Source organism: Pararge aegeria, chromosome 24 (genome assembly GCF_905163445.1).
Source record: "Pararge aegeria chromosome 24, ilParAegt1.1, whole genome shotgun sequence".
Lineage (NCBI taxonomy): Eukaryota > Metazoa > Arthropoda > Insecta > Lepidoptera > Nymphalidae > Pararge > Pararge aegeria.
This window is the reverse complement of record NC_053203.1, coordinates 7045995-7062716: the sequence shown is the minus strand read 5'-3', so window position 1 is coordinate 7062716 and position 16722 is coordinate 7045995. Positions and strand designations below refer to the sequence as shown.

At 35.5% G+C, this 16722-nt stretch overlaps 1 protein-coding gene across 10 annotated transcripts in view; it reads right to left on the bottom strand.

Moving 5' to 3' along the window:
• LOC120634667 (transmembrane and coiled-coil domains protein 2) overlaps positions 1–16722 on the bottom strand; it is a 66481-nt gene that overhangs the window by 4751 nt on the left and 45008 nt on the right. For 6 of the 10 annotated variants that reach the window (XM_039905405.1, XM_039905407.1, XM_039905409.1 and 3 more), the window contains 6 exons: positions 10622–10778; positions 7031–7175; positions 6457–6567; positions 4759–4866; positions 3790–3992; positions 2580–2714 (listed from right to left, as the gene is read on the bottom strand). In XM_039905405.1, the coding sequence (XP_039761339.1) occupies positions 2580–2714; positions 3790–3992; positions 4759–4866; positions 6457–6567; positions 7031–7175; positions 10622–10778 (859 nt within the window). The remainder of the gene's footprint in view (positions 1–2579; positions 2715–3789; positions 3993–4758; positions 4867–6456; positions 6568–7030; positions 7176–10621; positions 10779–16722) is intronic. The other 4 variants (XM_039905408.1, XM_039905412.1, XM_039905414.1 and 1 more) reach the window with 2 other exon arrangements.

Here is a 16722-nt window from a genome sequence, read left to right as displayed (position 1 = left end):
ACTGCCGCAATTCTCAATGCCCATTTAGTATTATACAATGCTTTATTATTTTTATTTCATCCAACGATTGTTTTTTTTTTATTGTTTATAAAAATTCGTCTTTAAGAACTTAGTAGCATAGTAATGATTCGAAAATTTCAGTACCACAATATTATTTCAAAAACGCAAATTTTTTTTTTTTATTCTATTACTCATCAATCATAAAAACATATCAGTTATTTTGAAGAACCAATAAAATCTTTTTGAGCTACTCCAGTTTTGTAATACTTAGCAAATTCACAAATCAGTAGGGTTTTAGCCGTGACATTATTTATGTATAAGTTGATCGTTCAAAATGAGTTGCAGTACCCTTATATAAATACAATTATTTTAATACATATAATATCATGTTATATGATCCAGCTATCCCACTGATATGATTCATGTTGGCTATACAATACAATACATACATTGTACTACTGTACATAACAAAGCGTGTTATTACAAATATAAATAATACATAGATTTTGTTAATATATAATAAATAAAATTACTTATGCTATTTTTTTTTTATTATTTTAATATGAAGGCTGGATAGTCAAAGAATTGACAAGTTTGAATCTGACATGCTTAAATTGATAAATTGATAAGAACTAATCCTTGAAAAAATTTACTGAGCCTATTTTGATAAGTATCTTTGCATAAAATTTACTAGATTTAAAGATTTGTAGGGGGCGTGGGAATAACTTTTTCACAGTAGTTTTTGTTACCTATCGAGGTGGTAGAGAGGCGTGGTTGGTTTTTCACCTATGAAAGTTAACAAAATGGGAAGCCATCCTCCGTTATTTTTTTTTGACCTAGCAACTTAAGTTATGTGCGCTTACCATATAAAAAACCAGCTGCAACACCAAAAGATTTATAATTAAAGACATATTTTTATCAAAAACATAAATTTTTCATATCACACTCAAAAATTGTATAAATTCTTTGTCTACCAACCCGACAATTATTGCAATAAGACACCATATATTGTTAGTATTAAGGTACACATTTGATTGATTATCCTAGTAGTGGTAAGTTAGGGTGAAAATGAACATTGAGCAGAAGTGGTATTACTTTATAAAAAACTAATGTTAGTTATATTTTTTTTGAACAATTTGTTTGTTTGTTAATCCAAGATTAAAAGCAATTTAATTTTAAACTAGGAGCACGGAAAAAGGTAGACGGAGTACATGATGATAATTTAGATTGATAAACCTTTTGAAAATTCTAATATTACATATAGTTTTAGTACATCTTAATACAAAAATATGCAATATGATTTTTTTAGTGTAACCTATGTTAAGAAACATGGCGGCTTTTAAAGTAACTTCCGTTTATGTCCAATGGTTAAAATTTTATTTTAACCTTAAAAAACGTAAATTCTCTTCTCATCACATAATTTCTAATTAAAAAAAATTAGAAGTTTGTTCACTAAAATTAGAAAATTAATCTGTAGACAAGTGAGGATTTTCGTGAGGTTCTATACATTATTAGACAAGTTTTTATTTTTTATTATGTCTAATATGATTGCAGATGTTGCGGCTGACAATCATTCTAGTCTAGTTTTAGTTTTGGTAAAGGAGACTGTCTCCGTTATCTTTAGTTGTAATATCCGCCATATAGGAAGCAAGATTGACGTAATATAGTCAATTAATGAAGACAAAGCTAATGATAGAGTCGGGTTTTGGGTTAAAAAATACGAGTATAAAATTATTTGAAGTAATATGCTACGTCTACCTTATTCCAACATCATCGTTGGTAGTCCCATACTGCGTTACTAACATTTTTGAGTAATTACTGAAACACCTAGATATTAATTTGTCTTGTTTCTGTTGATTTTGTGCAACCAATACCTAACCAAAATAATCTAGTTTTTTTATTCCAACGAATTACTATTAATATTGTAAGTTTAAGGTGATACAATGGTCCCAAACTTTAGTTTAGATTAGAAATCGGTTTTCTGATCCTCTTTTTTTTTATTCAACTACAAATTATCTGCAACCTCACCTTTTGGTAACTGATGAAGCAGTCCAAGTATCGTGCTATCATTTTAGGGGTATTGCAATAATAAGGCTTATCGCAGCTAATCAGTTTTGACACGACAACGTGCCGGAACGCTAAATCTGTATGGTGGTAACTAGGCTAATAGCCTTCCAGATATAAGCACGAGTAGTAGGACATTTACATTTTTAGGGGTTTACACCCACCCTGGGTGTACACCCCTAAAAATGTTTTGTTATTACTAAGCCTCAATGTCCGTCTGTCTGACCGTGATTCCGTCAAAACTATGTTAAATAATTCTTGAGCACGGTCTCGAAAATATAAATTATAGAATTACCTAATATATTAGGGGACACTATAACTTAGCTAGATCAAAAAGTTTGGTCACAAAATATTTTCTAGAATAATCTGTGTTAGTAAACAGTGTGGGTCTCACAACGAATATGTCTCCCTTATAAGATTTTGTATCAGTCCATAATCCAATCCACCCATTATAATAACACAGGATAGAATATAATTATTAATTATTATAATATATTGGTGGCGTTGTGCATTACCTCTCGTGGTGTTTGTCGAGGAGGTACTCTTTGAGGCGTCGCAGCAGGTGTTCGGACAATTGGGTCACTTCGGGCCACTGCTTCAGGACCATGACGGCGACCATAAGAGCTAAACTCGTTGTCAGTACTCGGACTCTGGATGAGGAATCATTTATTTATTCATGTGTAATCTGCGACTTTAAGAGCGACCGCACAAAGGTGCCCGGGCGTTATACCGTTTATACACCCTATAACTTTTATCCTAGGGTGTATACTCGGAAAGTGTATTTCACCCTGGATCTACATCCACGTAATTCCATTCCGATTCTTATTCACACACCATGGCCAAAATATACAATCAAAACATGAAATGTATCAATCGATAAAACAACCCACCACGCTGGCTCACTGTGGATTGGTGGACTCCCCACACCTTTGAGAACATTATGGAGAACTCTCAGGCGCGCCCGTTTCCTCACGATATGTTTTACCGTTGAAGCAAGTTATATTTTAATTGCGTAAAACGTGCGTGACGGTCTTCGACCTCGCCCCCCGAAAGTGAAGATGAAGTTCTACTCACTGGGGCTATCACCGCTTTTAAAGCTTATAGGGTTTAATTATTTCCATTCGAGTGTTTTTTTTTTCAAGGAATATCAACGGACAGACATCAACCCATTGCCGGCCCAGTAACGGACACGGGTCTCAGAATGAGAAGGGCTCAGGGCGTAGCCAAGTGCGTAGTAGGAGACTTCACACGCCGTTGAGAATATAATAGATTGCTTTTAGGCATACAGGTTTCCTCACGATGTTTTCCTTTCACCGTTTAAAGGAAGGAATGAAGGTTTAAAGGGCGGAATATTTAAATTCATCAACATCATCGTATCAACCGTTACCGGCCATTTACAGGGCATGGCAGGGTGTCGTAAATCTTGCAATCACTGCTGTCAGTTTTCCGTACATAAAATAAACAAAAGATACGTAACAACCCAGCGGGTCTCCTGCCATAATGGGAAGGCGTTAAGGCCGTAATTCACCACGCTGGCCCAGTGCGTATTGGTGGACTATATATGATAAAAAGTTCAGTTTTTTATTTTTATTTAAATGCTTAAATGAAAACGCAGATAGCTCCGAAAAGTCAGTGGTGCGTGAACTCTGTCTCCACGAAAGCAAAGCCGTATCCGTATCCACTAGGCTATCACCGCATCACTGATCTACAAGGTACATTACTAACCTAGTGCGTAGAAAAGGCATGGCGACTCCAGCGACCGTGGCTACGAGCAGCAAGGCTAACTGCAGTAACGTGATGGCCACGTTGAGGAGTTTAACCAGTAACAACCGTGGGGGGAGAGCCGCCGCCCCTCCCGTGTCTCCGCCCGCGCCCCCCGCTCCCCCTCCACCACCACCACCCGCCATCCATTGCTCTAATTTGCTAATCTGTAAGTTTATTCACACACTAGTTATATATAACCCGCCGGAACCAAGGTTTAAATAAATAAATATACTACGACAATACACACATCGCCACCTAGCCCCAAAGTAAGCTTAGCTTGTGTTATGGGTGCTAAGATGACTGACAGTGGTGTGCATCGAGGGTATACAGACGATTTAAAATGAAGAAAATCTCCAGTACGAATGGTAAATACTTAAGGATAGGCTTTTTATAACTCTTACAATGCTTATCCTTAAGTTTTTTATAACTCGTATTGGAGATTTTCTCAATTTTATATCATCTGCATGCATATACAGAAGGTTCTGTGCACGCCACTGATGACTGATGATTATTTTTATGAGTAATATACATAAATACTTAGAATATACATATAAACACCCAGACACTGAAAAATATTCGCGCTCATCACACAAACATTTTCCAGTACTGGGAATCGAACCCACGGCCTTGGACTCAGAAAGCAGGGTCGCTGCCCACTGCGCCACTCGGCCGTCAGAGCATATGACATTTTTCTTTTTGTCATAGTAATTATTGAAAGAGCCCTGTTGGTATCTCATGGTAAGTTGAAAGTTATCGCCTTTAATTAGAGCGGCAACCACGCCCTTCAGGCCGGAACACAGCAGAAATTGCTGGCGGCAGAAATAAGCATAGCTGTATTACTTCCCCGGACGAGCTGTGTCACAAAAAGCACTAACATACACGTAATGTTATTTATTCCCATTACAAACAAAATAACAGACATCAACTCACTTTAGTTTGACATAAATCTAACGCCTCATGTATGTCTCGTATTCGCTCTTCACTTTGATATTGTACTTTTTCTTCAACATCCGTTAGTGCTTGTTTTAAATTTTCTACCTGTGGACAAATTAATATGTTTTAAATTATTTATATTTACATTTGGTGGCCGATTGGCGCAGTTTGCAGCGACCCTGCTTTCAGAGCCCAAGGCCGTGGGTTCGATTCCCACTACTGGAAAATGTATGTGTGATGAGCATGAATGTTTGTCAGTGTCTGTATGTATATTATTCATAAAAATATTCAGCAGTCATCTTAGTACCCATAACACAAGCTACGCTTTCTTTGGGGCTAGATAGCGATGTGTGTATTGCACGCCTCATAAGCGAAGCGTTGAGGTTGTGCTCTACTCTCGACATTTCAAAAAAAGCAGTTTTCTCGAAACTTTTATTGATTTTTTGTTATTTATATTGCACTTACAGGTTAATTTGAGTACACTAATATCAAGTCAAATAATTTGTCAGGCACATAAAATACATTTCAATAACAATTTTTTTGTTTAACATAGTAAATAATAACATTAAACATAATCTTTTCTGGACGTCCGTGTATGGACGGGTGTATGTGGCATCAAAATTGGTCGAAAAAATGATCATATCGGAATAATTTTTTTTTAATTATCTAAAGTAACACACGGCATAATTTCTTAGTTAATATGAGCGTTCAATTCACTGTCGTTAAATTTCCATGTAATTATTCTAGCTAACATTAATTGTAACTTTCAATGTGCAATCATTATTACATTCCCGTGTCTTGTTTACAAAAAATGAATAATAATTAATATGAATAAAAAAAAATTGTAATGAGCATTGAAAGTTTCAGTTAAAAAAATTCAATTTTATTGTGAAAAAAATGAGATTATGAGGCGTGCACTTTTGGATTTTCCAAATTTTCGTAGTATATTCATTTATTTTATAATTAGCGCTGTGGTTGAAGAGGGAGGTTCCAGGTTCGATTTAAGGCAGGGGAAATTTATGTGAAATTATATTATTTATAATTTCTGAATTTTCTCCGTTCTGGTCTTGTGGAAGGCTTTGGCCATGACTCGTTACCACAAACTTGCGATTGATTGCACAAGAATTCCATTTAGAAACTCGTATCAAACTCTGTGCTTGCCATTGTATGGGGCCAGTGGTGTGCTACCTGCACCATGTTTTTTTTGCCACGTCAGACAGGTAGATGGCGATAAGAAATCCCTGATAGAGATCTCATAAAGATATAAGTGTTTTATAGTCCAAATCTCTTCTTGTTTAATATTATGTCAGTTCTTTTAGTACTTAATAATATATATATTTATATATATATATATATATATATATATATATATATATACTACGAAAATATACACATCGCCATCCAGCCCCAAAGTAAGCGTAGCTTGGGTACTAAGATGACTGATGAATATTTTTGTGAATAACTTATAATATTCAGATAAACAGGCAGACACTGAAAAATACTCATGTTCATCACACAAACATTATCCAGTTGTGGGAATCGAACCCATGGCCTTTGAATCAGAAAGCAGGGTCGCTACCCACTGCACCAATCGACCGCAGAAAATTATAAATATAATTTTTTAAGGATAGGGAGTGTTTGTGCGCACGTATGAAGTGCACACCACTGGATGGTATGTCCGCAATCATTACTGACCTCGTTTTGATGCAGTTCAGTGAGATCATTAATTTGTTCCTCCAGCCGCTCCGTCTTGAAGCGCTCCTCTTGTAACGCCGCCGACAAAAACGACACCTCCTGTGATAGGTTCTGAAATCACAATCATTTCGTTTCATATTATACTATTTCATAGAAAGATGCTAAACAAACGAAAAAAAAAATTACTTTCGGTCAACATACAGGATACGGATTATCATTAGGTGTATTATTTACAATTTATCTTTACTAATATTATAAAGAAGAAATCATTTATTATAATCCCAGCAAAAAATCTGCTATCTTTCTTTTCGTAAATACTGAAATACGACGAGAGGTTTCTGATTTAGTATACTAGGGTTATATTCGTCTAGTAAAGTATTCTAGTCTAATAAAAGGTGTATGTATGTATGTTTTTACACCAAAATGTATGCAAAGAAATAATTATAATAGACTATAGTGTGTTCATAAAAGCGGTTATCTTATCTTGTATTACGAGTAGAAACTGACATCAGAAGTGGGATCCTAATATCTGACCTGACATATCTGTACATCAGTACTAATCAAGGTATCCTACCTTGAGCGTATCCATTTTCTCGGCTAACCGTTCGTAGTCTTCCCGTCGCTCGCGCAATTCGTTCAGGATCGGTTTAATGCTGAACGTCGCCTCCGACATGTTGTTGGAACCCGACTGTGTTGGGTACCTGTTGCATAGTAAAAATCTTCTCTTTTATGTTAAATTATGTCTGCAATCACAACTTTAAATACAACTTTCAATATTTTTATGAACTTTAAAATGCATATGTAATTTCAGAACCGACAAGATTTGAATCTGCGACTTTCTGGCAATCGCGGCCTGAGCCAGCAGTGGGTGTGTCAGCTTTTAATATATGTACGCTATAAGTTTTGGTTGCCCTACAATAATTTCGGTAGCCGTAAAACAATTGATTAATAATTATGATACATCTAGAAACAGTTTTTTTTTTTAATGTTGATTTATTTTGTGTTGGTCTCGACGGGGAGTGTCAGTGGGAGTGGGCAGTGGCAGTACTAGTGGCTGTGGCAGTGGGAGCTTGGAGTGGCTGTGGGTGTGGCAGCGGGAGTGGGGCGTAACTGTGGGTGTGTTAACGGGGAGTGGCTGTGGGAGCTGGGAGTAGCTGTGAGTATGGCAGAGAGAGTGGGAGTGTGAGTGGGTAGTGGTTGTGGGTGTGGTAGTGGGCGCGGAAGTGGGGGTACTCTGTCCCTTAATGACATCGTCACCTATGATAGATAGATCTTAGTTCGTCAATTAAACTCGTCTACCTATGTTGGAGCATCTTGCTCTTGATAAACTTTTACTGGTAGCCATGATGATATAGTTAGAAGAGAGCTTAGAAAGTGAGAACGGTGACTAGATATAGTGGGTTGATATTAGAAGTTAGTTAATGGATTGGGTAGGTTAATTATCGATTCATCATAAACTATTACTTCTAGCCATGATGATATAATTAGAAACAAGATTGGATAGTGGGAACAGTGACTAGATATAGTGGGTTGATGTTAGAAGATAGACAATAGTATTAGTTGGATAGGTTGGGTAGGTTATTTTTCGATGCGTCATAAACTTTTATTGGTAGGCATGATTATTTAGTTAGAAGAAAGATTAGAAAGTGGGAACGGTGACTAGATATAGTGGGTTGATATTAGAAGATAGACAGTAGTATAAGTTGGATAGGTTGGGTAGGTTTATTATCGACTCGTTATAAACTTGTACTGGTAGCCATGATGATATAGTTAGAAACAAGATTGGATAGTGGAAACGGTGACTAGATATAATGGGTTGATATTAGAAGTTAGTTGATGGATTGGATAGGTTGGGTAGATTAATTATCGATGCGTCATAAACTTTTATTGGTAGCCATGATTATATAGTTAGAAGAAAAATTAGAAAGTGGGAACGGTGGGTAGGTTTATTATCGACTCGTTATAAACTTGTACTGGTAGCCATGATGATATAGTTAGAAACAAGATTGGATAGTGGGAACGGTGACTAGATATAGTGGGTTGATATTAGAAGTTAGTTAATGGGTTGGATAGGTTGGGTAGGTTAATTATCAATGCGTCATAAACTTTTATTGGTAGCCATGATTATATATTTGAAGAAAGATTAGAAAGTGGGAACGGTGACTAGATATAGTGGGTTGATATTAGAAGTTAGTTAATGGGTTGGATAGGTTGGGTAGGTTAATTATCGATTCGTCATAAACTTTTATTGGTAGCCATGATGATATAGTTAGTAACAAGATTGGATAGTGGGAACGGTGACTAGATATAGTGGGTTGATATTAAAAAGTGGGTTGGATAGATTATTATATATATGAAGTTTTCTGGTTACATGGTACCTTTGAACGCCGTGCTCTTTATTCCTCGCTCCTTTGAAAGAGGAGGCCTGTGGGCTGTGGGGCATTAATAAAGCTGATGGTGATGAAAGGAATTCATAAAAACTGCTACATTAAAAGGGATAGTATGGACATAATGCACAACTATTATGCAATGTTTATGTAATAAATGGTATGCATATAAGTTATGATAATAAATATTTGAGCTACCAAAAAAGAGCGGGTTTTTTTTACGATAAGTTTATGGCTTACTTAGGAGATCACTTATTAAACCAAGAACTAAATCTACCTATATAATTGACTATATAAATGGAGGCTATTTATTTATTAAAAAAGCCAGTTTTTTTTTTTGAATGAATTTAAATGTTACAATGTTCTAAATGACTAGTCTAAGTCATACAGTTCTAAATTAAATCTACCTTGTCAATTAAAGATTTGAGGGGCTATCGAACATTATTTCAATCATTTCTTGCTCTACAAATTTGACAGACTTGATTATATAAACATAAAATGGTTCTATTTTGTGATCTACAACAACACTATAGATGACGTCATAAAAGGTCAACATTTTTTACCTTACAGCTCGAGCGTGTGTGTGGTCTTAATAATTTCGAGCGAACTACGAACTTACGCGTACAATGAAACAGAGCAACAGAGGTTATAGCCATTAAACGTGTCGATTCGAATCGTGAGATATTACAGCCAGGTTTTGGAAACCGGATAAAAATTTAAACCCGGTTTCGTTTATCTACCGGTTCCTACATCTTTAACCGGTTAAACAAACGAAAACGAATTCGATCCCCGGGTGGTACAATTTGGGAAATAGTATTTTCTAAATATAATCTTCTGCGGTTTGCTCTGATGGGAGACATCCGCCGTGGAGAGTTACCGACAAAGACGTGCCACCGAGCGATGGAGCTTACGACACGATGCCGTGTAGAAACCATAGGGATGTGGGTATAAAATAATTGCCATTTTAGCCAGCCACCATTTTAAACGTCATCATGACTTAGCATCAAGGATGATCGCAGTCAAGGGCTAACTTGTATTTTAACCTTTAACACAGGGGTCCCCAACCTTATAAAGCCCGCGGCGCACTTACAAGCAAAGAAATTTGACATAGCTAGTTAATAGGTACTTTAATTTCGAAAGCGGGGAATTCCAGTGCTTTTATTCTCTCAACGCATAACGTATCAGTTTAGCATTTGCGGCAATGAAATAACCTTACTTTACGAATATACTTACTACCTATTTGTCAACTGCATGACCCAGGGGTCGTTCCCTAGCAGGGATAATTTTGATTTAAAATTTCAGAATTTTCTCTGGTCTAGTCACAAAGACATGCCTCTTAGCGGTTAAGCGTTCCGGTACGCTGATGCGTCCGGTAATATGCGAGCGGGCTTTCCTATTACGGGTAAGGAAGATATATTAAACCTATACCCCTAATGGTTTCTAACGCGGCATCGTGCCGGAATAGAAAAGGCAAAAAATAAAATATCCTCATTTTGAAACTAATAGAACCGTAATAAAAAATAAGTTTTAACAAAGTAACCGAAATAATAAGTTTTAACAAACAAACAAATAAATAAAAATAAAACTACCCGCAACATTGGGATGGCTGGTGGGGAGCTTGCTGATCTCCACGCAATTTATTATTTATTATTATCTACTTTCTTCGCCGCCCAGGTTGGGAAGCCCTGCTCTAATAGGTCTCTACCTACAAGAATGTAAGAAAGGGTATTTTTTCCGGTTTTCAAACCCTGCTTTGCTATATGCCAATTTGTACTTACGGCGCTCCTTCACTCGTCACTGATGAAGAAGGCGAAGCGTCGGGTGAGTATTTGTGCGCGGGCGAAGCGGCGCTGGTGGCTGCGCGGGGAAGCGTGGAGCCCCGGCCTCCGCCCTCGCCTGCTTCCGAAGCACGAGAGCCTTCCGACGACGCGTTCGCTGCACGTTGTAGCAACACTCAATACACATAAACCAACTGTAGGTACGTAACTATTTAATAAGACTTTCCGTTGACATATTCAATACTGCTTTGGGCCTCAAAAGCACTAACTTTGCATACCTATTGAATTGTATGTACATTGTACAATGTAGTGACATTAATGCAACAATGCTGTGCATAACTATTAAATAACTCTTTCGTTGAAAAAACAGTACATTTCATAGCATAAACTGGTCCATAATATTTTAGGATCAATCCTAATGAATGGTATGTAACTATTTTATAAGACTTTCCAGTGAACAGTAACACTTTTGCACCAAATTTGACCTTAAACGCTTAGTGCGTCTACTTGCTTAATTATTTAATAACTGTTTCAGAAAAAAAAAAAAAAAAAAAACAGTAATTCATTTCATAGCTCAGGTCCATAAAATTTTTAACTACTAATAAACAACGTCTAAGTTCTGCTGATTAATAAGTTTTTTTTTAAAAGGTCTCGTTTTTAATTAAAGAGCCAAACTATAGCTTTGCATAAATTATAAAAAATTTCAACTAACAATCATGAAGAAAATCGATACCTTAATACTATTAATTCCTTCATGCACATTTTTCTTTCATCTTTTTTTTTAGGCAATAATGCGCATTGTATTGCCATGCATTTATAGAGCAAAACCTGTTCTAACTTTATTTGAAATTTCTATTAAAATTAAATTAAAATGCAATGATTGAGGATTTAACTAGAATTTAAGAGTTTTCTACGTTAAATTTCTTGTCGATGATAAAAAAAACCTTTAAATATGGCTAAGATTTATGCGTGAAATATCAACTCTTTTTAATTTAATAATAGGTAACAGGAGATACGTCTGTATTACACCGGAAGTAAAACCTTCTTTGAATACAGTCAGGCAAAAATAGACAAGCTTCGTTACAGACGTTTTTTTACAAAAACACCTTAAATAAAGATATTAAATCTTATATTCATGATTTGCATGCCAAGATGGGATAAGTGGCCTTGCATAAAAAGCTTCGGTGACTCACCTACTGGCTCCTTAGCGAACAATTTTAATGTGCAAAAGACAATTGCAAGCTAAATTAAAAATATGCACATACAGCATTAGAAAATCTTAAACATCGTGCGATAGAATTCAAATAAGATAACAAACTATACAATCAACTCTTTACTTTATAAATATGTAAATAAATAACACAAATATAGGCATTTATAGTCGGTGTCACGTAAAAAGAGCACTGATGGTCTCAAGTCAAAAGTCTCGATTTATATTATTATCTATTCTAAAATTACAACCTAGTTACTTAATGGATCTTACAGTCGCTGAAATCTCCGTTAAGTAGTACAGTTCAGTACGGGCAAGTAGATCAGTACTTCAGTTGTAAATTGCTTGAAATCATATAACCAAAACTAGAAATAATATGTGCCGCAAGACTTCAATGAACTAAAGAGGGTCAAAGCTTTTCTCGTGTAATAAATAAATTATAATGAAATCGACGTGACAAATATATCAGTAATACGAATACAAACCACCCAAAGCGATAGTCAGCGCGCTTTTTACGTGATACAACTATCTTTAAAAAAAAAAAGTATGTACAGTAGATAAAGGAAATAATAAGAACTAGCATTTTATTTACCTCTCAACTCCGCGTGTTGTGGGGCTGGCGTGCAAGAATGAGACGGATGATAAGCATACACGTTAGATTGCGAGACATGTGAATGAATATTAGAACTTAATGCTACAAATAACTATCCAACACACGACCCGACACCACGTGGTGACACGACGCGTGTAAATTGCATATTTTACAACACTCACCGCCACGCAACTACGCACTACGCCAGCAAGGAACAGACAATTTTATGTCCAGAAAACATTGGATTAGGGGGCTCTGTGTTGTACATAGGGCATACAAAACACAAGGATTTTATTGGAGTCAGGACATGAAACCGGATTTGTTATCTTACCACTCATTAACCAAAGAGATCAAGCACGAGCGGTTAATCAACTCAGTAAACCAACAAAAATAAAAACGCTCATTAATTTTTTTTTTTTAAATATTAATCGGTTAAAACAAATCCATTATTATCAACTTTATTCTCATAACTAACTACCATTACGAAAAATAAAACTGTTTGCAAGCCCTGCTTTGAGTTAACAAGCGTTGCATCACGTAAGCTGGAATGGGGTGTTGCTAACGTGTTTCCGCCAAATAGCTAAACGTACACTGGCTAAAACTAAATAAATTAGCAACACATTTCTGAGAATATGCCGGTGAACGTCTAGCACAAAACTTCGTCGATATAGCAAAAATGAATATGTAAATATGAAAATGAAGTACCAATTTGCAGAAGTTGTAAAGAATTTTACTAGAAGTATGACTACAGATTATTGTATAAGAAAGTTATAAATCATATATATAGTCTTAATAAAGTAAAAAGTATTTTAGCCCTAGGAATAATATAGATAATTGTTTTCGCAGGATAAAAGAAAAAAAACCGAAACAAACGCGAATCTCCGTCCGTCAGCATCCTCAATCTATTAATGTCCCACTACTGGGTACAGGTCTTCGCTCGTATTATATTGAGGGGGATTAGAGCATTGACACACCACGCTCTTCCAACGCGGGTTGGTGGGCTTTGGCGGTAACAAAATGTTGGCCATAATTATCGGAACAGACGCAACGGCGTTAAGTAACGGTACTCTCGGGGGCACGGAATTGGGCAACGCTTATTTCCAAACTCTGGAAATTCCTTAAGAGAAAACTACCTAGCAAACCACTTAAAGGCCCGACCAGGATTCGAATCCAGGACTTCGTGATCCATTGCTAAACACGATAATTTATTTTTTGTCTTTAAAGTTACTCGAGTCAGCAATCAAAATAAAAAAAAAATAAGTCATCATCATCATATAAACACATTACCGGCCTAATACAGTACGTACTAACTCAATGTATTTATGTCTTTGTTTTGTTCCTTTGCGTTTTGTTGCAATAAAGTTATTCTATCTATCTATCCATCTATCTAAGCACCGAGGTTTTCTCGTATCATATAACAATATGAATTATGTTTAATGCGATGACGCAACGTCCACGTAGATGCAGAACAATGCACCTTTAGAAAACGATGAACACTTGCTTGACAAGGCTGAATGCGACACGTTAAACTAACCTGCATACACGTAATGTACAATTACTTTGTAACTGATTGTTTAAGTATAGGCTAAGCATATTTAAGCGTATTATGCAAGATTCTATTGTTTCTTTGTTTTTTGTTGGTAACAAAATTATTCTATCTATCTGTTATGTCTATCTTGATCTGTATGTCTCTGCGATACATGCAGGACAACCCACCCATGTATTGCAAAGTGACGAATTTAAGAAAAGATCTTTTCATCTCTCATGCTCTCAAGGTCGTAATTTAAGTTATGTGTTGGCGGACTAAAACTCAATTATTGGCCTTTGGCTATTAGAGAGGCAAAATCTATCCAAATCTTTAGAAAACTGGTGATAGATCACTTTTTGTCTCAATCAACTAATGTCCCGGGATTGTTCACTGCTCCCTTTCTTCTCTTTTTTTTAATTTTTTATTATTTTTATTTGAGGATAATTATTTATTTTATATATTTTGTTTTATATTTAATCTATTATATTATTTTTAAGTAAATATCATTTTTATATATAATTGTAGTTACTTATTAATTTATTTGTCTTTACAAATATTGTTTATTATATATTATATGTATATATTTAAGTATTAAAATATTTATTTTACAGGTATATGTATATATGCACCACCTATTTTCTGTACCTGTTTTTTATCTTCGCCCTTGGTTGCCTGGAAGAAATCGCTATGAAGCGATAAGGCCGCTAAATCGTATACGTTATTTTGTTATACTTTTCTTTTTTTTTCTATGTACTTTTTGTGGTGTGCAATAAAAGTATATTCATTCATTCATTCAATTGTATGCACTTGTGCATAATGTAAATAGTTATATTTCTGGCCCTGGGTTCTTGCACCTTTTGGTAAGAATTTATTTTTCCGATGCAGGTATATAAACACGTGCCACGTGGTGACGGCAGATCATAATCGTACGACGCGACTAAGGGAATATAACGGAGAGCGAGCATCAAGGACCTGTGTGCTACTACTACTATCTCCTGCGATCACCAACCCGCCAGCCCAGCGTGGTGGCCCATTATGGGCATTTACTCCAGTTAGGAGAGCCCAGCAGTGGACTGTGATAGGCTGGTGATGATGATGAAGATGATATGCACACTACGTTGTTAGGTACATTTTTTTTTCCTAGTTTATTAAATATAGACGTATTATTAATGGTTAAAAGTACATTTAAAAAAAAAAAAAAAAATTATCTAAATTTTTCTTATTCTTTAAAATATTTGTTTTATAAGTATAACATAAAATAAATTTATTAAAAACTATATAAAATCTAAAAATTCTTCGAAACCACCGCAGCAAGGCACAGTTAATTAAAACATTTTCGTCAATATTCATTTATTCCTTGTATTGTAAATGTAAACTCCTTGTATTTGAAAATTTGAATGAAAATATTACACCAACTGTAATAATATAATCATCACTTGACTCGTGCTCTATTCATGTAGTCAAGTGTGTTCAAGGGAATAAGTAGAAATTACGAAACTAATACGTATGTATATATATATTTTTTAAATCTATTCTATTTTTTATTTTGTTTTATGGTATATTTAGTCTTTTTTAGAAATCATTTTCAAGTTTATTTCTTCGCAATCGAAATAAAAGTCGGTGCAAAATTCGGACATAAAACCCATTTTTTCGTTCATTTAAATATTAACTTCTGATCTGACCCGGGAATCGAAACTTAGACCTCGAAAAAATCCTCGAAATCGAAGTGATAAGCTTACTGTGTTACAACAGTCGAAGGGGTCGAACCCGGGAGCATCCATTTATGGTTTTCCACAGCGCTAACCATTGCGCCAGGGAGACAATTGATAAGAAATTCTCAGTATAAGTCCGGAGTTAGGAAATTGATTTTGTCTACCACCGTGCCCTGCAGAACACGCTAAGTTACCCGTTTTTCATTGACTACTAAAAAACTATCCCTCGTTCCCTCAATAATTTCTCAATCGTTTGAAGTCCTATTTGATTAAGTAGCACCAATAAAGTATGATACACTACAGATGAGCCTAATAAATTTAATTAAGAAAAAAAAAGAATCAGTTACATACATTTCCGTCGGCATTTCCTGCACTTTTTAAAGAACATAATAGCGCATATTTAATTCCCACGCTAACATTTTATAATCTCTCGCACCACACGCAACTACGACACATATCTGTAAACATTAAAGACTACAATTGCTTGCATGTATGCTTTAAGTTAATAAAACAATGTAGCCTCTTTGGAGGACTCGATACAACTAAGTCGTAAGTAGGTGTGTTCGAGGCTTGTCTATGATCTTGACATCGGGTCTTTTATCTTTGGACTATCTACACTACAGAACTGCGAGATAACCTTGAAATTTTTGTTGCGTGATTATAACACAAAATAGTGTATTTATTTACCGAAAAACTACGTTGATTTACTGGCTAGAAAAACAAGGAGTATCGTACTTGGACCAATGTTGAGATTTTGTCGAGATTCACACATATCTTTTGCACGCTATATAGGCATACGAAATACAAAATTTAATTGGGTGTGGTGGCAAGTTGCCAATTTATACCCTGCTTTATGAGGCGAACGAAGTAAATGAAAGATATTTATTTAATTTATAGGCTCTGTGATAATATTTGGAGATGCGGAAGTATCTCGATAGCATCACTGCATAAGTAATATTTTTTTAAAGTTACTTTTTATTTTCGACTAAGGGTCACGAAGTCCTGAGTTGATTACCGTGTCAGGCCTTCTTAATACTTAGGTTAAGAAATTATCAGTTA